Source organism: Salmo trutta, chromosome 1, assembly GCF_901001165.1.
Source record: "Salmo trutta chromosome 1, fSalTru1.1, whole genome shotgun sequence".
NCBI classification, from domain to species: Eukaryota; Metazoa; Chordata; class Actinopteri; order Salmoniformes; family Salmonidae; genus Salmo; species Salmo trutta.
In genome coordinates this window covers 41787047-41810965 of record NC_042957.1, presented here as the reverse complement: position 1 = coordinate 41810965, position 23919 = coordinate 41787047, and the positions used below count along the sequence as shown (strand labels likewise).

Here is a 23919-nt window from a genome sequence, read left to right as displayed (position 1 = left end):
CTACACATTTTGCCATGGCTTATGCTGTGTTCGTATGCTATCTGAGCAGTATTGGGTACCTAACTAAGTTTTGTTTGGGGGCCTGCCGCCGGAAATATTAATAATTTGGTTGGGTACCCATGGAGGTTGGGGCCCCAGGGCGCAAGCCCTGCGTGGCTGTTAGTAATAAGACCCTGGACTACCAGTGATGGCGCCTGGCCCATTAGTTTGTTTGCATAATTAAATGTTTTAATTGAGAGTTTATAATATAATTAAAAGTCAAGTGTCGTTGAGTGGGTGTTCAGCAGAGTATGCTTTCACCAAAAAATTGCTGCGTGTACAAAAGTAACATGGCTTTGGAGGTAACTTGATAAGTGCTATGGGGGACCAAGATATTAAGCTCAATGTGAAACTGAGTGTGTAATAACTACTTTTTTCTTTTTTTAAATTAGCTTTTATAAATCCATTAATACAGAACCTTGCACTACTAGATCAATGCTGGATGGACGAACCTCATCGACTCTAATTTAGCTCGCTTTTCCATGGCATGGCACATGCTGTAAAATGACTAGGACAAGCAGGCATATATTCTAATCTTACCTCCAACTCCCTCTCTTCCTCGCTCTCTTTCTTCTCCCCCCCTCTCTCCTTTCTCGCCGGCAGGAAACACGCCCTGAACTGTCACAGAATGAAGCCTGCCCTCTTCAGCGTTCTGTGTGAGATCAAAGAGAAGACCGGTGAGTCTCCACTTTTTGTTCTCAACTCTCATCCCAGTCTGCCTGAATCTCAGTTTGCTACCTTTCTACTGAAATGTGCACTCAAAAGGAATTGTTTTATAACGCAAACCCACATTTCTGTGAAAAAATACAATTTTATTGTCGGTTACCTTATTCCTCCCCACACATTTCAAAGCATTGGGTTGGTGTAAGCATGAGCTGGGGAGTTACAATATCTCTTATACCAGTGCTTTTCTTTTTAAATCGATGAAGGGAAGTGCAGAACTTGAACGAGCACTCGTTCACTGGGACCTATAGGCCCTGGTCAAAAGTGCTCTATATAGGGAAGAAGGTGCCATTTGGGTTGCGGACCAGTACCCTGCACCAATATTTTCAGGTTGTTTCAGACATATAGGCCTTATGGGTGCTTCTATTGGTTCGTTAATGGCAACCTTGGCACATGGTTCATTACCTATTGATTCCTCAGATAACACTATTGACTGGATATTGATGTCATTGGTTGATTTGGTAACTAAGGTTTGAAAGGAAAGTAGGTGGATGTTTTTGTTATGCTGAGCTGATCTAAACCTGCTGGAAGCAATCGAGCTAATATCATCAATTTGAACTACATTTTCTGTGTCTGAGCAATTTCAAAGGACAGGGAAAGAATCTGACAGTACGCTACAGTGAGGGGAAAAAAGTATTTGATCCCCTGCTGATTTTGTATGTTTGCCCACTGACAAAGAAATTCAGTCTACACTTTTAATGGTAGGTTTATTTGAACAGTGAGAGACAGAATAACAACAAAAAAAATCAGAAAAACGCATGTAAAAAATGTTATAAATTGATTTGCATTTTAATGAGGGAAATAAGTATTTGACCCCCTGTCAATCAGAAAGATTTCTGGCTCCCAGTTGTCTTTTATACAGGTAACGAGCTGAGATTAGGAGCACACTCTTAACGGGAGTGCTCCTAATCTCAGCTTGTTACCTGTATATAAAAGACACCTATCCACAGAAGCAATCAATCAATCAGATTCCAAACTCTCCACCATGGCCAAGACCAAAGAGCTCTCCAAGGATGTCAAGTACAAGATTGTAGACCTACGCATGGCTGGATTGGGCTACAAGACCATCGCTAAGCAGCTTGGCGAGAAGGTGACAACAGTTGGTGCGATTATTCGCAAATGGAAGAAACACAAAAGAACTGTCAATCTCCCTCGGCCTGGGGCTCCATGCAAGATCTCACCTCGTGGAGTTGCAATGATCATGAGAACGGTGAGGAATCAGCCCAGAACTACACGGGAGGATCTTGTCAATGATCTCAAGTCAGCTGGGACCATAGTCACCAAGAAAACAATTGGTAACACACTACGCCGTGAAGGACTGAAATCCTGCAGCGCCCGCAAGGTCCACCTGCTGGCGCTGCACATATACATGCCCGTCTGAAGTTTGCCAATGAACATCTGAATGATTCAGAGGACAACTGGGTGAAAGTGTTGTGGTCAGATGAGACCAAAATGGAGCTCTTTGGCATCAACTCGCCGTGTTTGGAGGAGGAGGAATGCTGCCTATGACCCCAAGAACACCATCCCCACCGTCAAACATGGAGGTGGAAACATTATGCTTTGGGGGTGTTTTTCTGCTAAGGTGACAAGACAACTTCACCGCATCAAAGGGATGATGGACGGGGCCATGTACTGTCAAATCTTGGGTGAGAACCTCCTTCCCTCAGCCAGGGCACTGAAAGTGGGTCGTGGATGGGTATTCCAGCATGACAATGACCCAAAACACACAGCCAAGGCAACAAAGGAGTGGCTCAAGAAGAAGCACATTAAGGTCCTGGAGTGGCCTAGCCAGTCTCCAGACCTTGATCCCATAGAAAATCTGTGGAGGGAGCTGAAGGTTCGAGTTGCAATATGTCAGCCTCGAAACCTTACTGACTTGGAGAAGATCTGCAAAGAGGAGTGGGACAAAATTCCTCCTGAGATTGTGTGCAAACCTGGTGGCCAACTACAAGAAACGTCTGACCTCTGATTGCCAACAAGGGTTTTGCCACCAAGTACTAAGTCATGTTTTTCAGAGGGGTGAAATACTTATTTCGCTCATTAAAATGCAAATCATTTTATAACATTTGACATGTGTTTTTCTGGATTTTTTTGTTCTTATTCTCTCTCACTGTTCAAATAAACCTACCATTAAAATGTATAGACTTATCATTTCTTTGTCAATGGGAAAATGTACAAAATCAGGAGATCATACTTTTTCCCCCTCACTGTTTATTTATATATACATACATACATGCATGCATACATACATACATGCATGCATACATGCATGCATGCATACATACATACATACATACATACATACATACATACATACATACATACGCGTGTATGTATGTATGTGGAAATCCCTTTGAATTAGTGGATTCGGCTATTTCAGCCACACCCGTTGTTTACGGGTTTATACAGTTGAGCACACAGCCATGCAATCTCCATAGGTAAACACTGGCAGTCAAATGGCCTTCCTGAAGAGCTTAGTGACTTTCAACATGGCACCGTCATAGGATGCCACCTTTCCAACAAGTCAGTTCGTCAAATTTCTGTCCCAGTCAACTGTAAGTGCTGTTATTGTGAAGTGGAAATGTCTAGGAGCAACAACTGCTCAGTTGCGGAGGGGTAGGCCTCACAAATCTCACAGAACGGGACCACTAAAGCATATAGCGCGTAAAAATAATTTGTCCTTGGTTGCAACACTCACTAGCGAGATCCAAACTGCCTCTGGAAGCAACGTCTGTTCAAGAACGGTTCATTGGGAGGTTCATCAAATGGGTTTTCATGGCCGAGCAGCCGCACGCACACAAGCCTAAGATCACCATGCGCAATGCCGAGAGTCGGCTGGATTGGTATAAAGCTCACCGCCATTGGACTCTGGAGCAGTGGAGACGCGTTCTCTGGATTGATGGATTTCGCTTCACAATCTGGCAGTCCGACAGACATCTGGGTTTGGCAGATGCCAGGAGAACGCTACCTACCCAATGCATAGTGCCAATGATAAAGTTTGGTGGCGAAATAATGGTCTGGGGCTGTTTTTTTTAAATGTATTTTTTTAATGCTTCGGGTTAGGCCCCTTAGTTCCAGTGAAGGGAAATCTTAACGCTACAGCATACAATTACATTCTAGACGATTCTGTGCTTCCAACTTTATGGCAACAGTTCAGGGAAGGCCCTTTCCTGTTTTAGTATAACAATGCCTCCATGCACAAAGCGAGGTCCATACAGAAATGGTTTGTTGATCGGCGTGGAAGAACTTGACTGGCTTGCACAGAGCCCTGACCTCAACCCGATCGAACACCTTTGAGATGAATTGGAACGCTGACTACGAGCCAGGCCTAATCGCCCAACATCAGTGCCCGACCTCCCTATTGCTCTTGTGGCTGAATGGAAGCAAGTCCCCGCAGCAATGTTCGAACATCTAGTGGAATGCCTTCCCAGAAGAGTGGACGCTGTTAAAGCAGCAAAGGAGGGGACAAACTCCATATTAATGCCCATGATTTTGGAATGAGATGTTTGACGAGCAGGTGTCCACATACTTTTGGTCATGTAGTGCAGCTTTTCCAGACCAGCCATGGCTCTCATTAAAAAGTTATTTGTTCCTATCTTATTAGCTATTCTAGTCAGCTAGCTCTCTCTGGCATGGTTCAAAGGAGGAGGCCGGCTCAGGAGTGGAGGGATGGATGGATGGATGGATGGCAGATTGATGGTTATGTTGGCTGGCGTGGGAGGAGAGGGGCTGGGCTTTAGAGCTACCTGCCCTCCTTCTTTCTCCACTCTTACCTCTCCTTTTCATGGATTCTCTCTCTTCCCTGCCTTAATTACTTCCCCATCCTCCTCTATTCTCCCCTTCTCTTGCTCTCTCTCCTCTCCCCTTTATCGCTCTCCTTTTGTAATGCAGTTTGAAAGTGCTGCTGCACTGCTGCCTGTTATGGTGGCCTGTCAGTAGTGCATTATTGCTCTCTCCTCATAGGACCAGAGTAAAGGGTAGGCTGGAAGGGGTAGGATAGCCTGTTGCCCAGGCAACCAGCGGCCTTGTTTACCCTAATGCCTTTGATTTTTCACATAAGCATTCTGGTGGAGAGAGGCCTGAAAAATGTGTGGCTGGATGAAATGGAGGCATAGAGCGCCAATGGTTATAGGTTAAATCAGTTTGGTTTGGATGTCACCTTTAGCTTTGCCATGGTTATTACATGAAATACACTAAACAAAATATATGAATGCAACAATTTCAAAGATTTACAGTTCATATAAGGAAAACAGTCGATATTAAATTAATTAATTTGGCCCTAATCTATGGATGTCCCATGACTGGACATACAGATAAACATCTGTTGGTCACAGATACCTTTTTTTAAAGTAGGGGTGTGGATCAGAAAACCAATCAGTATCTGGTGTGACCACCATTTTGCCTCATGCAGCGCGACACATCTCCTTCTAATAGAGTTGATCAGGCTGTTGATTGTGGCCTGTGGAATGTTGTCCCACTCTTCAATGGCTGTGAGAAGTTGCTGTATATTGGCGGGAACTGGAACGCACTGTCACACACATCGATCCAGAGCATCCCACACATGCTCAATGGGTGACATGCCTGGTGAGTATGCAGGCAATGGAAGAACTGGGACATTTTTTAGCTTCCAGGAATTGTGTACAGATCCTTGCGACATGGGGCAGTGCATTATCATGCTGAAACGTGAGGTGATGGTGGTGGATGAATGGCATGATAATTGGCCTTAAAATCTCGTCACAGTATCTTTGTGCATTCAAATTGCCTTCGATAAAATATAGTAGTTCATTGTCCGTAGCTTACGCCTGCCCATACCATAGCCCCAACGCCACCATGGGGCACTCTGTTCACAACGTTGACATCAGCAAACCGCTCGCCAACATGACGCCTTACACACTGTCTGCCATCTGCCCGGTACAGTTGCAACCGGGCTTCATCCCTGAAGAGCACACTTCTCCAGCGTGCCGGTGAGCATTTGCCCACTGAAGTCGGTTACAACGCAGAACTGCAGTCAGGTCAAGACCCTGGCGTGGACGACACGCACGCTTTGAGCTTCTCTGAGACGATTTCTGACAATTTGTTGTGCAAACCCGCAGTTTCATCAGCTGTCTGGATGGCTCATCTTAGACGATCCCGCAGGTGAAGAAGCCGGATGTGGAGGTCCTTGGCTGGTGTGCTTACACGTGGTCTGCGCTTGTGAGGCCAGTTGGACGTACTGCCAAATTCTCTAAAACAACGTTGGAGGTGGTAGAAAAATGAACAATTAAATTCTCTGGCAACACCTCTGGTCGACATTCCTGCAGTCAGCATGCCAATTGCACGCGCCCTCATCTGTGGCGTTGCGTCACGACTAGAAGTCGACCGATTTTATGATTTTTAACGCCGATACTGATTTTAATAGGCCAGTTTTTATTTATTTGTAATAATGACAATTACAACAATACTGAATTAACACATTTTAACTTAATATAATACATAAATAAAAATCAATTTAGTCTCAAATAAATAATGAAGAATGTTCAATTTGGTTTAAATAATGCAAAAACACAGTGATGGAGAAGAAAGTAAAAGTGCAATATGTGCCATGTAAAAAAGCTAACTTTTAAGTTCCTTGCTCAGAACATGAGAACATATGAAAGCTGGTGGTTCAATATTCCCAGTTAAAAAGTTTTAGGTTGTAGTTTATTATATGAATCATAGGACTGTTTTGCTCTATACCATTTGTATTTCATATAACTTTGACTACTGGATGGTCTTATAGGCACTATAGTATTGCCAGCCTAATCTCGTGAGTTGATAGGCTTGAAGTCATAAACATTGCCGCATTGCGACAAGCTGCTGGCAAACGCAGGAAAGTGCTGTTTGAATGAATGCTTCCGAGCCTGCTGCTGCCTACCACCGCTCAGACTGCTCTATCAAATATCGAATCAGACTTAATTATAATATAATAAACACACAGAAATATGAGCCTTGGGTCATTAATATGGTCAAATCCGTAAACTATAATTTCGAAAAAATGTTTATTCTTTCAGTGAAATACGGTACCGTTCTTTATTTTATCGAACAGGTGTCATCCATAAGTCTAAATATTGCTGTTACATTGCACAACCTTCACTGTTATGTCATAATTATGTAAAATTCAGGCAAATTAATTAGTCTTTGTTAGGAAGAAATGGTCTTTGCAGTTTGCAACGAGCCAGGCGGCCCAACTGCTGCATATACTCTGCTTGCATAGAACGCAAGAGAAGTGAAATAATTTCCCTAGTTTATTTTTTTATTTCACCTTTATTTAACCTGTTTGGGATAGGGGGGCAGTAATTTGCACGGCCGGATAAAAAACGTACCCGATTTAATCTGGTTACTACTCCTGCCCAGTAACTAGAATATGCATATAATTGTTTGATTTGGATAGAAAACACCCTAAAGTTTCTAAAACCGTTTGAATGGTGTCTGTGAGTATAACAGAACTCATTTGGCAGGCCAAAACCTGAGAAGATTCCAAACAGGAAGCGCTCTCTCTGACCATTTCATGGCCTTCTTGATCATCTCTAACCAAAACAGGGGATCTCTGGCATGACGTGACATTTTCTAATGCTCCCATAGGCTCTCAGAAGGCGCCAGAACGATGAATGGTGGCTTTGCAGGCCATGGCTGAAAAACATTAGCGCATTTTGTAAGTGGTCGATCTGAGAACAATGAGACTGGAGGCGCGTGCACGAGCCGACACCATGTTTACTTTCTCTCTCTTTGAACGAAAACGACTCCCGGTTGGAATATCATCGCTTTTTTTACGAGAAAAATAGCATAAAAATTGATTTTAAACAGCGTTTGACATGCTTCGAAGTACGGTAATGGAATATTTTGAAATATTTTGTCACGAAACGCGTCGGGCGCGTCACCCTTCTTTACCCTTCGGATAGTGTCTTGAACGCACGAACAAAACGCCGCTATTTGGATATAACTATGGATTATTTGGAACCAAACCAACATTTGTTATTTAAGTAGAAGTCCTGGGAGTGCATTCTGACGAAGAACAGCAAAGGTAATCAAACTTTTCTAATAGTAAATCGGAGTTTGGTGAGTACCACACTTGGTGGGTGTCAAAATAGCTAGCCTGTTATGGCCGGGCTATCTACTCAGAATATTGCAAAATGTGCTTTCACCGAAAAGCTATTTTAAAATCGGACATAGCGAGTGCATAAAGGAGTTCTGTATCTATAATTCTTAAAATAATTTTTTTTTTGTGAACGTTTATCATGAGTAATTAAGTAAATTCACCGGAAGTGTTCGGTGGGAATGCTAGTCACATGCTAGTCACATGCTAATGTAAAAAGCTGGTTTTTGATATAAATATGAACTTGATTGAACAAAACATGCATGTATTGTATAACATAATGTCCTTGGATTGTCATCTGATGATCATCAAAGGTTAGTGCTGCATTTAGCTGTGGTTTGGGTTTATGTGACATATGCTAGCTTGAAAAATGGGTGTTTGATTATTTCTGGCTGGGTACTCTGCTGACAATCTAATGTTTTGCTTTCGTTGTAAAGCCTTTTTGAAATCGGACAGTGTGGTTAGATTAACGAGAGTCTTGTCTTTAAAATGGTGTAAAATAGTCATATGTTTGAGAAATTGAAGTAATAGCATTTCTAAGGTATTTGAATATTGCGCCACGGGATTGCACTGGCTGTTGAGTAGGTGGCCCAGAGAGGTTAACCAGGTAGGCAAGTTGAGAACAAGTTCTCATTTACAACTGTGACCTGGCCAAGATAAAGCAAAGCAGTTCGACACATACAACAACACAGAGTTACACATGGAGTAAAACAAACAATCAATAATACAGTACAAAAACAAGTCTATATACAGTGAGTAAATGAGGTGAGATAAGGGAGGTAAAGGCAATAAAAAGGCCATGGTGGCGAAGTAAATACAATATAGCAATTAAAACACTGGAATGGTAGATTTGCAGTGGATGAATGTACAAAGTAGAAATGCTGGGGTGCAAAGGAGAGAAATAAATACAGTAAGGGAAGAGGTAGTAGTTTGGGCTAAATTATAGATGGGCTATGTACAGGTGCAGTAATCTGTGAGCTGCTCTGACAAATGGTGCTTAAAGCTAGAGAGGGAGATAAGTGTTTCCAGTTTCAGAGATTTTTGTAGTTCCAGTCATTGGCAGCAGAGAACTGGAAGGAGAGGCGGCCAAAGGAGGAATTGGCTTTGGGGGTGACCAGTGAGATATGTGCTGGAGCGCGTGCTACGGGTGGGTGCTGCTATGGTGACCAGCGAGCTAAGAGGGGACTTTACCTAGCAGGGTCTTGTAGATGACCTGGAGCCAGTGGGTTTGGCGACGAGTATGAAGCGAGGGCCAGCCAATGAGAGCGTACAGGTCGCAGTGGTGGGCAGTATATGGGGCTTTTGTGACAAAATGGATGGCACTGTGATAGACTGCATCCAGTTTATTGAGTAGGGTATTGAAGGCTTTTTTGTAAATGACATCGCTGAAGTCGAGGATCGGTAGGATGGTCAGTTTTACGAGGGTATGCTTGGCAGCATGAGTGAAGGATGCTTTGTTGCGAAATAGGAAGCTAATTCTAGATTTAACTTCGGATTGGAGATGTTTGTGAGTCTGGAAGGAGAGTTTACAGTCTAGCCAGACACCTTGGTATTTGTAGTTGTCCACATATTCTAAGTCAGAACTGTCCAGAGTAGTGATACTGGAGGGGCGGGCAGGTGCAGGCATTGAAACTCGTCTGGAGGGTTAACACAGCGTCCAAAGAAGGGCCAGAAGTATACAGAATGGTGTTGTCTGCGTAGTGGTGGATCAGAGAATCACCAGCAGCAAGAGCGACATCATTGATGTATACAGAGAAAAGAGTTGGCCCGAGGCTTGATGCCTGTGGCACCCCCATAGAGACTGCCAGAGGCCCGGACAACAGTATTGCCTGCTAACATGAATTTCTTTTAACTAAATATGCAGGTTTAACTTCTTTGGGCTAGGTGGCAGTATTCAGAAGTTTGGATGAATGAGGTGCCCAAAGTAAACTGCCTGTTAGTCAGGCCCAGAAGCTAGGATATGCGTATATATATAGATAGATAAAGAAAACACTCTAAAGTTTCCAAAACTGTTAATATAATGTCTGTGAGTATAACAGAACTGATATGGCAAGCGAAAACCCGAAGACAATCCATCCAGATTTTTTTTTTTCAGCTCACCTCTGATTACAATGGCTGCGAATGGGAATATAGAAGGAAGTCCTCCCAGATTACAGTTCCTAAGGGCTTCCACTAGATGTTAACCGTCTTTAGAAAGAGTTTCATGCTTGTCTCGAATTTGTAGTTTTCCTAAGTGGCTCCCATTTTGGCTGTAGTGTTTGTAGCACGTTCCTCTGAGTGAGCGTACTTCGTTATTTATCTCCGATAATGGTCTCTGGTATTCTCCGTCTTAAATTTTGATCGTTTATTTACATAATAGGGTACCTGAGGAACGTGGTTTGACTTGTTTAGAAGAAGTTTATTGGTAACTTACGGGATTCATTTGTATGCATTTTGAACGAGGGAAACCGGTGGATTACTGAGTCAAGCGCGCCATTGAAACCTTTTGGGGATATAAAGAAGGGCTTTATCAAACAAAACGACCATTTGTTATGCATCTGGGGCCCTTGTGATTGCAACCAGATGAAGATCTTCAAAGGTAAGTGATTTATTTTATCGCTGTAATGCTTTTGTGTGCAGGGCGCTGTCCTCAGATAATCGCGTGGTGTGCTTTCACCGTAAAGCCTTTTTGAAATCTGACAACACGGCTGGATTAACAAGAAGTTAAGCTTTTAAATGATGTATGACACTTGCATTTTCATGAATGTTTAATATTACGATTTCTGTAAGTTAAATTTTGCACTCTGCAATTTCACCGGATGTTGGCCAGGTGGGACGGTAGCGTCCCAATGATCAGTAAGAAGTAAAAAAAAATATACTTGTGTATTGATTTTTAAGAAAGGCGTTGATGTTTATGGTTAGGTACATTGGTGCAATGACAGTGCTTTTTTTCGTGAATGCGCTTGTTAAATCATCACCCGTTAGGCTATTTGATGATAAATTAACAGGCACTGCATTGATTTGCAACGCAGGACAAGCTAGTTAACCTAGTGATATCATCAATCATGTGTAGTTAACTAGTGATTATGTGGAGAGTTTTTTTTATAAGTTTAATGCTAGGTAGCAACTTACCTTGACTCCTTGCTGCACTCGCGTAACAGGTGGTCAGCCTGCCACGAAGTCTTCTCGTGGAGTGCAATGTAATCGGCATCCATAAATGCATATTACCTATTTGTTATGAAAACTTGAAATCGGCCGACCTCTAGTGATAACAACTGCGCATTTTAGTGGCCTTTTATTGTCCCCAGCACAAGGTTGCACCTGTGTAATTATGCTGTTTAATGGGCTTCTTGATATGCCACACCAGTCAGGTGGATGAATTATCTTGGCGAAGGAGAAATGCTCACTAACAGGGATGTAAAGAAATTTGTGCATAAAATTGGAGAGAAATAAGCTTTTTGTGCAAATGGAAAATGTCTGGAATCTTTTAGTTCAGCTCATGAAACACTTAACATGTTGCGTTTTATATTTTTGTTCAGTGTACTTGCATCCATGCAAAGCAGCTTGTTAAAGAGTTACAATACCTGTGGTTGTATGTAGGCCTATGCTATTGTCAAGAATCTCAGCCACTGCTCCAGTCTGCTGGTTATTCTGTATTTAGTGGCCCTCTTCCTACCAGCTCTGTATAGGCCTACCTGATCTGCCATTTCCCAGTTCCCTGCATCTCCACAAGACCCCCTGCAGGCTCCATGATGTATCTCTGGAATGTGAATAGAAGGCATCCCTTCCTCCTGCTCTTTGTATCCCTCACACTCTCTCTCAATTCAAACATATGTTTACATTGCCAAAGCAAGGGTTATTAACAATCAGAAATTAACAGTAAACATGATACTCACAAAAGTTAAAGGATCGACATTTCAGATGTTACAATGTGCAAATAGTTGAAGTAGGAAAGAGAATCAATAAAGGTATTAATATAGGTATTTACAATGGTGTTTGTGCTGCACTGGTTGCCTTTTTCTTGTGGCAACAGGTCACACATCTTGCTGCTGTGGTTGTACACTGTGGTATTTCACCTAATAGATATGGGAGTTTATCAGGATATGGATTTGTTTTCCAATTTTTGGTGTGTAATCTGAGGGAAATATGTGTCTCTAATATGGTCATACGTTTGGCAGGAGGTTAGGAAGTGCAGCTCGACTTCCACCTCATTTTGTGGGCAGAGGGCACATAGCCTGTCTTCTCTTGATAGCAAGTGCATGCTCACTGAGCTTGTACATAGTCAAAGCTTTCCTTAATTTTGGGTCAGTCACAGATGTGACAGGTATTCTGCTATGAAAGTAGAAAATGTAATTTATAGACATCAGTTTGGGCCAAATCAAGGCTGTTCCAGGCTGGACAAAATCTGAACCACACACTCTGACTGGTTCAGATTTGGACTGGGCCAAAAACCAACGTCCGTGGATGTGTAAATCAACGCCAGTTCGGACTGCACCAAAAAAAGTCCAAAGGGTGTTGGTCTGTGCTTACTGAGGTGTAGCCTACACTGTTGCCTGAAGTTGATTTTTATGAATGCCTGTCTTATGTGGTAAGCCTACCATTTTGTAAAACACAAAAAAAAGAACGTCTGGACAAGACCAAAAAAAGTTCAAAAGTCGTGGGCTCGTATTTACTGGGGTGTAGCGTACAATGTCGGCCAGCAGTGGAATTTTATGAATGCCCGTCCATGTGGTATGCCCACCATTTTTTAAAGTCAGTTGCATTGGCTTTATTAGTCCTGATTCCTGTGACAAATTGATTTGTCTATTTTAAGCTCTGAATATCAGCTACACAAATTTATCAGGAGTTATCGTGAGCCTATTTGCGATGTCTTTACACAGCGGGAAATGCAGATTTTTCTTTTTTGCTATGATCAGCTTGTCAAAAAGGGACATATACAAACTTGAAAGTACTAATCATGACAATGGGGGGAAACTCCTGGAAAACACTTGTGATTGTACATTTTACTTTGACCTGACCTGTTTTTAGGATATGTTTGTTAACATGACAGTGCATTTTTTTGGGGGGGGCGCCATTTGGGTTAGGCTATTTGATCGGAGAAACCTGCATGATGTAAATGGTGTCCATCTCATTAAATTTTATCTCCAGCCTGTAGGCTACAGAAAAGGCCACATACTCTTTCTACCATGTTCTATATCTGCAATATGATTTATGCTAGATCATAATTTTTTTTTGTTGTACTTCTTACCCCATTTTTTCCCCCCAATTTTGTGATTTATTTGATTGGTAATTAGTCTTGAAACGCCGTACAGCTGTTGACCGAAGTCGACGTGCACACGCCCGGCCGCCACAAGGAGTCGCTAGAGCGATGGGACAAGGACTTCCCAGCTGGCCAAATCCTCCCCTAACCCGGATGACGCTGGGCCAATTGTGCACCGCCTAATGGGTCTCCCGGTCACGGCCGGCTGTGACACAGCCCGGGATTGAACCCGGATCTGTAGTGACGCCTCAAGTACTGCGATGCAGTTCCTTAGACCGCTGCACTACTTGGTAGGCCCTTAGATTTTTGGGGTTTTATGGAATGTTGGTGGAGCACCGCAGTGACGTCTCTCCAACAGCACCCTGGAGAGATGTGCTGGGAATGGACAAGCAAAATATTTTGCTCACCTAAGAAGCCCTTATCCTGCCGGTTGAGAGATTGTCATTGTTTTGGGGCAGAATTATGTGAGGTTTTATGTGTTGTTGGAGGTGCCTCTTGGTCAGTTTAACTCAAATGTTTCCCTTGTCAATCTGCCGCCATTGGTGGCCATTTAATGAGCGGGCGGGCCGTGCTTGTAGACAAGCACCACGTGACTGGGTACTACCGGTAGGTTTCAAAATGAAAATTGTATGAAATGAAGAACACAATCTTTATCTCCTAACGTATAGCACAAGTTGACTGCAGTTATTTACTTAGAGTAGCTACCAAAAAAAACGTCAAGTAAATAGTTTTGACGGTATTACAAAATACCATCAGGCTGTTCAGCCTTCAATCAAGGAGAGGAAACTGGTTAAAACTTAAGGATCGGCATTCCGTCAACGAGACAGTTGTAAATCATGCAGCTCGTTATGTCAAGATCGCAGATTTTAGAGAAACAAATGTCGGTACATATAATTGTCTTATATCAGCTAAAAGCTTAAATTCTTGTTAATATAACTGAACTGTCCAATTAACAGTAGATATTACTGCTAAAAAATGCCATGCTATGTTTGATGAGAGCTCCTAACAACTTTTTTTTCACCGCTATAGGTTTGATAAATTCACCTTTGAAGGTGAAATGTCTACTCCAATTTATCATCCAAAGGGTCCCATAACATGAACACAGTTCCGTTTTGTTGCCTAAAAAGGTCCATATAGCATGCACGATTGATATTGTATTTCCACTCGTTCAATTTGCAAAGAAAGGAATCTGTGAATCTCACCATAAACGTTGTTTCAACAAGTCAAATCACGTTCGTATCTATTCCTCAGAGATCCTAGAAGATAACAAGACTTCACTATTTCATTAGGGGTGTAGTATATCCTATAGGACATCATTTGGTCAGAGAGCGACGCCTTCATTGCACGCTGATGACGCGGGCGGCCATCACTTGAACGACTATCTTTGTCAAATGAGCACAAATCGGGGTCAAACAAAGCTAGCTAGATAGCCAATGAGCTGGGCTTTACAGGAAACCATGTGTATATGTCGTAAAATGTAACTACTAACCTTGTATGACAGCATGCCTTTTCATTTTGGAGAAAAATTATAAGGATATTCAGAGTTTTGAAAACTGGTTGTTTTGCAAATGTTGAACTTATAATATGGCTACTAATACTTGGAAAGCTAAATCAAAGTCCAAGTATACATATTTGATGATATTCTTGCAGAAAAATGGAATATGAATGCGAGTGTCTCCTTCACGATTTGCCCAAATTTACCTGGGGATTTCACAATAAAAGTCTTGAAGTTCACTCATACTTCAAGTTATTTACCTAAATCTTTGCACATGCACTGCTGCCATCTTGTGGACACGATCGGAATTACAACCAGAGTGATGGCTAGAACGAAGACCTTTCTCTTGCTTTTCAAAGATGGTGGTAGAAAAAACTTTTTTTTTCCCCCTACCAACTCTATTGTGTCATATTTTCCTGCATTCAGTGTGTTTCCTTTCAAATGGTACCAAGAATATGCATATGCTTGCTTTAGGGCCTGAGCTACAGGCAGTTAGATTTGGGTATGTCATTTAGGCAAAAATTGAAAAAAAGTGGGCTATCCCTAAAGTTTTTAGAAGAAGGCTTTTTAAGCAGTGTAAGCCCTATTTCCAAATACCCCAGTATACGGTATACCACCAAAGCCTAAATTACATTGAGCTGATTTCTGACCTGTTCTTTCTTTTTCCTTAGCACATTTCTTTGTTTTGTTTCAATATAGTGAAGGCGTAGGCCTCTTTCTCGCACTCTCTCTCCTGCAGCCTATGGAAGGCCCCAATCAGTAGTCCTCTAGTATCTCTACTAGATTTTCTGCAGTCTTCACACACTGAACAGCAGGGATAAAAGCAAAGTCAGTGCTCTGGTCTACTCCTGCTGCTTCGGTCTTGTCCTCTACCCCTCCTTCTCTTGCTTCGCCTCGCTCCCATTCTTGAAAGAGCAGCCTTGCTCTGAACTCCGGGCTTTGATATGGTAATAATGGGGGAGGGGAGGTGAATTCCTCTGAGTGCTGCTATTGGGTAGATTGTTTTCATTGTTAAGGAAATGTCCTGCTCAAAATACCAGGACCCTCTCCCCCTTCACTTCTCCACCACAGTCTCTCGCTCTTTATTTTTCTCTTCCCCCCCCTCTGCTCAAATCAAATTTATTTATATAGCCCTTCGTATATCAGCTGAAATCTCAAAGTGCTGTACAGAAACCCAGCCTAAAACCCCAAACAGCAAGCAATGCATGTGAAAGAAGCACGGTGGCTAAAAACTCCCTAGGAAAAAACTCACTAGGAAAAACTCCCTAGAAAGGCCAAAAACCTAGGAAGAAACCTAGAGAGGAACCAGGCTATGAGGGGTGGCCAGTCCTCTTCTGGCTGTGCCGGGTGGATGTTATAACAGAACATGGTCAAGATGTTAAAATGTAACATGGTCAAGATGTTAAAATGCTCTCTTTTTCTCTCATGTTAAACATTACCTTCATACGCGTGAACATTTTATTTTAAAATCTTTTGAAGATTCACTCAAACAAATTTAAAAGCCATGGGAAGGGAGAGACAGGAATTGATCAAAGTTGAAGAGACAATTCCTTTGCTTTCATTCTGGGTTGACGGCTTGTTCTCTCTCTCTCTCTCGGGCATTGGCAGTGAAAATAGCTGCTGGTGCAATGGGGAAAGTTTTGTCAGGCCATTGCTATTACTTTTTAATCCTAGTTTGCTTGCGTGCTCGCCTGCCTTTTCTGCAGCTAAATTCACTCTCGACATGACACTACACATTTCTTTCATTCCTCTCTCTGCACTGTTGTTTTTCCTGGTTAATAATATGCCATTTAGCAGAGGCTTTCATCCAAAGCGACATAATGCATGTGTACATTTTTACATATGGGTCAGCTGGAAACGAACCCACGTCCCTTGGAGTTGCATGCGCCATGCTCTACTGAATGTGCCAGCACAGAGGTCTTTTATTTTTAATTTTACCTTTATTTTAGTAGGCAAGTCAGTTAAGAACACATTCTTATTTTCAATGACGGCCTAGGAACAGTGGGTTAACTGCCTTGTTCAGGGGCAGAATGACAGATTTGTACCTTGTCAGCTGGGGGATTCGATCTTGCAACCTTTCGGTTACTAGTCCAATGCTCTAACCAAGCAGTAAAAACTAATGGCGGAACATGACTGCCTCAAGCACGCCTATTTATTGAAATATTTATGCCGAGGTGCAAGCCAGGGTTTTGAAATCGACTTCAACCCACTTAAAAGCACCAGCCATGTTGTTTTTCAGCCTCCAGATGAAGCTGGTTTTTTTTATTGGTTGTTTATTGAAAAGGCAATAAGCTGTAATTCTTTCCTGAAGTGAACCTAGTTGTCTAGAACTAGGCAATGAAAATCGATAATATAATGTAATGTATGCCGTTTAGCAGTTGATTTTTTTTATATAAAATGACTTAATAATGTGTGCAAACATTTTACGTATGGGTGGCTCTGGAATTTAATCCACAATCCTGGCATTGCCATGCCCTATCAACCGAACCATAAAGGACAACACAGTTAAATATTGAATGTCTCTAACCGTAGACATCCTTGACTGTTCTAGATCAGTGTTTGTCAACCTCCAGTCTGTGGACTGCTACTGTTACCTGGGATGATGCTGATCGCTGCTTGAGATAGTTCGGACACTGATTTAGACGGCTTTCAGAATTTAGGCCTAGATTTATTGTAAAATGTTCTCCAAGGAGCAAAACACCTATCTTGCCCGGTCAAGTACAGAAAAGGTTGAGAAATACTTGTCTGTGTCAAAAAAGGAACCCTTTTTACCTGCCCTGGTCAGAATGTGTACAATTTCATACACACAGAGCTGTAGACCTATAGCATTGGTCCTGGCTCTGCTTTAGTACTGACCAGACTAGAGCCATCAGCCCTGCCGTCCAGTGAATCACAGGACTAATTAAGCCCTTTTAATTATTATTTTTCAAAGAGCTTCATTTGAACCTACCTGTAAAACTTAATGAGTTGTTGGAGAAACCTCAATACTTTTTTTAATGCATTTTTTACAAGGTTGAAGCTTTAGGCGTCTGTTGGCTGAAGAGCAGGCCGCACCCAAGCTTTGGGTAAAGGTAAATTCATATAGGCCTTGTACAGTATGCCACTTGGGACAAAAGAGAAACACATACCGTTTACAACACAGTAGGACAACTGGGTTGAAGCTGGTTAACTGAATGTAGAACATAGAATTGTTCTCAACTTGGTTTGTAAATTAAGCCTTTTACAACTTGAACCTAAGCAGGCTAACTACTAGTGCTGCACGGTATACTGACACTTCTGTACTTTTTTATACTAGAACATGAAATATGGTTTGGTACTTTTTGGTTCTTCTGTCAAATGTCTCATGTCATATCCGGAATGAGAGGATCGAGACTGTCTTGTAATTTTTCAGAATCTTCTCAAGGGGGCTGTAGTAAACTAGCCAGGCTACTTGCACTTGCGCATGCAATTGACACAGTGCAAGCCACTTTTGAGAAGCGAGAGGAGAGAGAAAATACTGACGGCATGGCTTCTTATAACAAACATTGTACCTCCACGCCCGCAACTCGACAAAACTAGCTCCAGAAGCGAACAATGGGAATACTTTGCTTTCAGAGCAGATGAGGGCCAGCCCATCAAAACAACTATGTGAAAGGAGTTACAAAGCAGTACAGGGTAAGGGAGAGTTTGTAGCAAAACGACAAACTATTTTACACATGACATTTTGCATTGTTACGTTATTCTACTAGCAACAACATTTGAATAAGGTTTGAGTGACAGTGACCACGTTTCCATCCACAGTTTTTATGCGAGTAAGGTCATAACGTAAAACATGAATCACAACAGCGCTGATGGAAACAGGAAGTTTGGGTACATTTCTATAAATGTCAACAGATCATGTTCGACATGGTGGCTCTTTTTGTGTCTGTACAATTAATTATGCGAGAGAGGGCGGTGGAAACTCCTTTTATGCACCAATATTGATCTAATAACCATATCGAAGTAAACTTGGAATCACGTGATATGGTGTGTTGTCCTCCCACGTCGACTTGGGAAAACATGCAGTTTATTAGGCTACAAGATGAAATAAGTTATGAACTTCAGAGTGGTGAAAGTGCACAGTGATTTTGATGCCCTTTCCAATAAATATCCAGTCTCTTATTCTGGTGACATAATGATTGATGTTTGACTGCCGTTTTGTCAAATAAAAACGTTCTCGCTCTTATCCATAATAATCTCATGTAGACTAGCCTACCTGCATTGTATCTGCAAGCTGTTGGCTAGAGCGCACGTGCCAAGACCAGAATAGGCTATTTAACACAACAGTTTTTGTAACAAAACTATTGGTAGAGTTAGAAATGCAATGGAAACACATTGAATGTTAGATTTTTATTCGGTAAATGAAAACTCGAGCGAAATAATACATTTTGTGTGCATGTCATCAAGCACAGATTTTTATCCACAAGTCTGTTTGGTGGAAACACCACTGGTGGGAAAATATGCATATTTTCTTTATGCTGATTCTAGAATATTGTCATGAATCTGTTGCCAATTGGATGGAAACCTAGTTGGTGGCATGATCATACAGTGTATTCAGCATGACATTCATGTGAGCATTATACTATGATTACAACCAAAAAGTAATGTGAAATGCACTCATAACTTAGCTATAATAGCAATATATTAAGACTACTTTGCGTTTGTCTGGGCTTGCTAGCAGTAGCCACTAGCCAGCCAGCATCCATGGGAGTTGAAATGCACTCTGGAAATCGTAGCATGCTGTGTAAAATCCATTGTATTTCTATTGTGTGTGTGTGTGTGTGTGTCTATTGTGTGTGTAGACTATTGCAATATAGAAGCTTAAGAAACGAGCTAAAGTGTTTGTTTTGGAACTAAACTATTAATTTAATACAATAATTAGCTGTAATGAATCAGGTCTAATGTAATTTTACCTAATATTATGGCCGTAGATGAGCAAATTAACCCTGATATATGTATCAAATTAAAATGTTAAAACGGTTTTAGATGTACGACAATTATTTTGTATGCGCTGAGTCTCATGGTTCTGCAGAAGGAACATTTTAAATATATTCTTCTGTTATTTAATATGGTGTTTTTATTTTTGAAATAAATGTAATACAGAAGATATTCTGGTAATTCTACCAGTTATCAAAGTATTGTTCAATGTTTTCAAAAATAAAGCCCAGTGGTTATTTTGTGATAAGCTAATACACTTATTTTTGCCATGGTATCCTTTCGGTATTGAGTATTGTGATACTAAACCTGGTATCGAAGTCAACATTCTGCTATCGTGACAATTAGTGATGCACCGATATTACATTTTTGTCTGATACGATATCCAATATTTTCCTTGCCAAAAAAAACATAGATTATTTCAAATTTTAGCGGCCTTTTAAGCATTCTCGTACAGTTAAATAGTTAACACACGGACACAGCGGTCTAAGGCACAGCATCTCAGTGCAAGAGGCGTCACTACAGTCCGTGGTTCGAATCCGGGCTGTATCACATTCTGCCGTGATTGGGAGTCCCATAGGGTGGCGCACAATTGGCCCAGCGTCGTCCGGGTTTGGCCGTCATTGTAAATAAGAATTTGTTCTTAACTGACTTGCCTAGTTAAATAAAAGGTTACACACACCACACTGACCAAAAAGTTATTTTGTTGGCATTTATGTATGTCCCCATTACCAGTAAAACATAATCAAACCTTATTTCTTTCCGTTGTTCATTTGTTCAGTCATTTCATTCTGAACCAGGATTTTTAATGAACGCCGTTTGGGTCTTTACTATGGAACGCCGTTTGGGTCTTTGTGTCAAAAAGAAAACAATGACCAGTAGGTAACACTATTTGATGTGTCAAATAAGCTTGTTGACCAATCAGGACCTGAATATGACTGCACGTCACAATTTAACTCGTTCATACATTTTTTACTTAGTTATTACACATTAATTACACAATCATGTTTTATGTCACAATGATTCATAGATGCGTATGCTATGATGCTGGTCAAGTTGTCTCGTGCACCTACAGTGCTGGTCATAAAAAAAACTAGCTAGCTCATGGAACAATGTTCTTCCCCAAAAACATGGCGAAACGACAATCTGTTTCAGTAGCTGTAGTTAACTAAAATAACCCTAATTTATAAGACCGTTTTATATTTGATTAATGGTGGTTGGACCCATCTATGTGAAGTTTGCCACAAGTGGACTTTGCGGTTAGCCTTCAAAATAAAAGTATGGCATAATTCTACTATTTGTATTAATTTGCATCACTTTCAATGACTTATTTTAAAAGCAAACCGTAAATTCCACTATTATGGCTAGCTTCACTACACAACCAAGTCCGGCCGAGTCTCACTAGCCAGATGAAGCTAGCTGGCTGCTTATAACGTTAGCTTTGGGGCAACAGGGCTAAGTAGTTGGCTAGCTATTTATTTTCATGAACTGAAGTTCAATTTCAATAGGCGAACAAGTGGCAAGCTAGCTAATACTTACAAGGATACCTAAATCATTGCTCAGAATAATGAAAATGACTGCAATTTCTACTGGTCATTGTTTTCAGGCTGGTTGTATTGGTGCTAGCTAGGTACCCCAGAAGTTGCCGTCGAACATATGATTTATTACCAACACGGTATTGTAAACACATCGTTCGTGGCCGGTGTTTGTTTGCAGACTCTTTTTTTTTTTGTACAGCTTTGACAGTATCTTTTTTGACATGCAAAGACCCTAACGGTGTATGTATGTATGTATGTATGTATGTATGTATGTATGTATGTATGTATGTATGTATGTATGTATGTATGTATGTATGTATGTATGTATGTATGTATGTATGTATGTATGTATGTATGTATGTATGTATGTATGTATGGAAGCTAATAGCAGTGACGTTATTGCTGGGTAGCTCCGGTAGGGCAACATCTGAAAAATAGCACGCTTGGTATTGTGTACCGGTGCTCGACCAGTCAGAAAGCCTACATCACCCACGACAGAGAACGGTTGATTGTCAAGGGCAATGAATTCCATTATCTTGGCATTAATAGTTTTCGCTTTTTGAGTTGTCTCGCTGAAATGTTCTTACTCTTTCAAATGACTGCTCGACTTGTTGACTGCTCGATCCACACAGCAGACATTGTGGGCTAGGTTAGGAATGCTGTGTTGCACGTGTAGTGCAAAATTTTACGTGGCGTCATAACGTAGGTACATGACGTAATATAGGTATGCACGTCAGCTTTGACATCGGTTTTGCACATCTGCTTTAAACTAGACATTGGCCGATACCTAATTTTTAGCTAATATCGTCTGATACTGATATATAGTGCATCCCTAGTGACAATGCTACCAACTACATAGACAAATGGGGATAACCCAGTCAGACACTCGTATACACAGCTCCTTGACTGTTCATACTCTCTACTAAGGACACTTTTTTTTTTTGCATTTACGTTCACGCTGGTATATAGTCGCTCACACACACACTAGATTTCATTCTGTTTGTCTGTCACTCAATCTGTTTGTTCCTTCACGGAATGAAGAGAATGAAAAAGAGTGAGAGGGGTGGGGGAGAGAAGGAGCGATATAGAGATTGATGAGGCAGTAAGAGCAGTAGTAATTACTGTGTCCATTCCCCCACGCCAGATTGGCAGACGGCTAATATCACACAGACCCCTGGACCTGACAGACACCCAATCACCGGCCCCCAATACAAGCTGGGTGTCCTTTGGGTGGATGTCCTTTGGGTGGTTGACCATTCTTGATACACACAGGAAACTGTTGAGCATGAAAAACCCAGCAGCGTTTCAGTTCTTGACCCAAACCGCTGCACCTGGCACCTACTACCATACCCTATTCAAAGGCACTTTCACTTTGAGCACACCGACAGTCATTGCACAAAATGGTACTCACCATCATTTGGATATGTATGCAACAAAAGTTCAACATTCACCTTCACCTTGCTACCATTTCTGTCAAGCCGTCTACGCATACAGTTTGACGCATACGTTCGATAAATCCAGCGTATGCACCGAACGCACTGCAACTGCCTCTGCAACTCAATGCTTCAAAGCAAATGCAGCGTTTCATTGGAAATTAATGTAATTGTGGTGTACCAAAATGCAATGACGCTGTCTGTGTAATTGAAGCTTTACATTTTTTGTGTTGCCCATTCACCCTCTGAATGACACACAATCCGTGTCTCAATTGTCTCTAGGCTTAAAATCCTTTTACCGGTCTCCTCTCCTTCATCTACTCTGAAGTGGATTTAAAAAGTGACATCAGGGATCATAGCTTTCACGTGGAAAGTCAACCTTTTTTGGGGGGTGTCGCCTAGGGCGGCATATCGGCCAGGATCTGGCCTGATCAGCGTTGATTAGTCTAAATTAAGTGAAGACTCTCAAATTATACCAGGTCAGAGGATTGGTGTGTTGTCCCTTTAACACATTATAGGCCTCAGAGCCAGAACAATGTCAACTGCTGTTGAATTAATGAATAGTCAGACACATCCAACCTTCTTTTTAAGACAACTTTTATCAATTTACTAGCAAGCAATGAAAACGTGCAATGTGTAAAAGAAAGTCCACACATCTCCCCCCCCCCCCCCCCCCCCCCAATTTCTTTTTTACAAACCCACGCAAAAACATTATCTAGTCTCTCAGTCAAGGTTTAGTTACAACTGTAGACTAATGCAATATGGAATTATTATTATTATTATTATTATTATTATTGATTTCTATATTGAATTGTTGAATAGCAGGGCATACTGAGCAATATGGATGCACATCTCTCAGTAAATAATAACCAAGTATTCAGCCAAGCCATTCAGCCAAGCATTTTAAATAGTATTTTATATTTGAAAATGTATAAAAGGAAATCTGGGGGATCCAGGTTGAATAGGCCTGATGCAGCTGCTAAAATTAATAATAGTATTATCTATAATTTACAGGTGCTATGCTTAAGTTTTGTCAGATGCTGGATCAAAAAAAAAAGGTACTATTGTAAAGTGGTTGTTCCACTGGATATCATAAGGTGAATGCACCAATTTGTAAGTCGCTCTGGATAAGAGCGTCTGCTAAATGACGTAAATGTAAATCAGCCAGTACAAGCACAGACTCAGTTGATCCACCCAGTACCAACACAGACCCAGTACTGGCAGCTTCAGCAAGTACTAACACCGATCCAGTACAGCTGGTTTCAGCTGTATTGGGTCTATGCTAGTACTTGCTGAAGATAGCAAATACTAACAGACTCAGGTGAAGTACAGGCAGCCTCAGCCAGTGTTTCTGCTGGGTCATTTGGTGGAGGCTGCCTGTACTTCAC

General features: G+C 41.5%; 1 protein-coding gene across 5 annotated transcripts in view; it reads left to right on the top strand.

The window, feature by feature from the left end:
• LOC115196052 (pre-B-cell leukemia transcription factor 1) overlaps positions 1-23919 on the top strand; it is a 57717-nt gene that overhangs the window by 9870 nt on the left and 23928 nt on the right. For all 5 annotated transcript variants that reach the window (XM_029756556.1, XM_029756551.1, XM_029756584.1 and 2 more), the window contains one exon: positions 643-716. In XM_029756556.1, coding sequence (XP_029612416.1) covers positions 643-716 — 74 coding nt within the window. The remainder of the gene's footprint in view (positions 1-642; positions 717-23919) is intronic.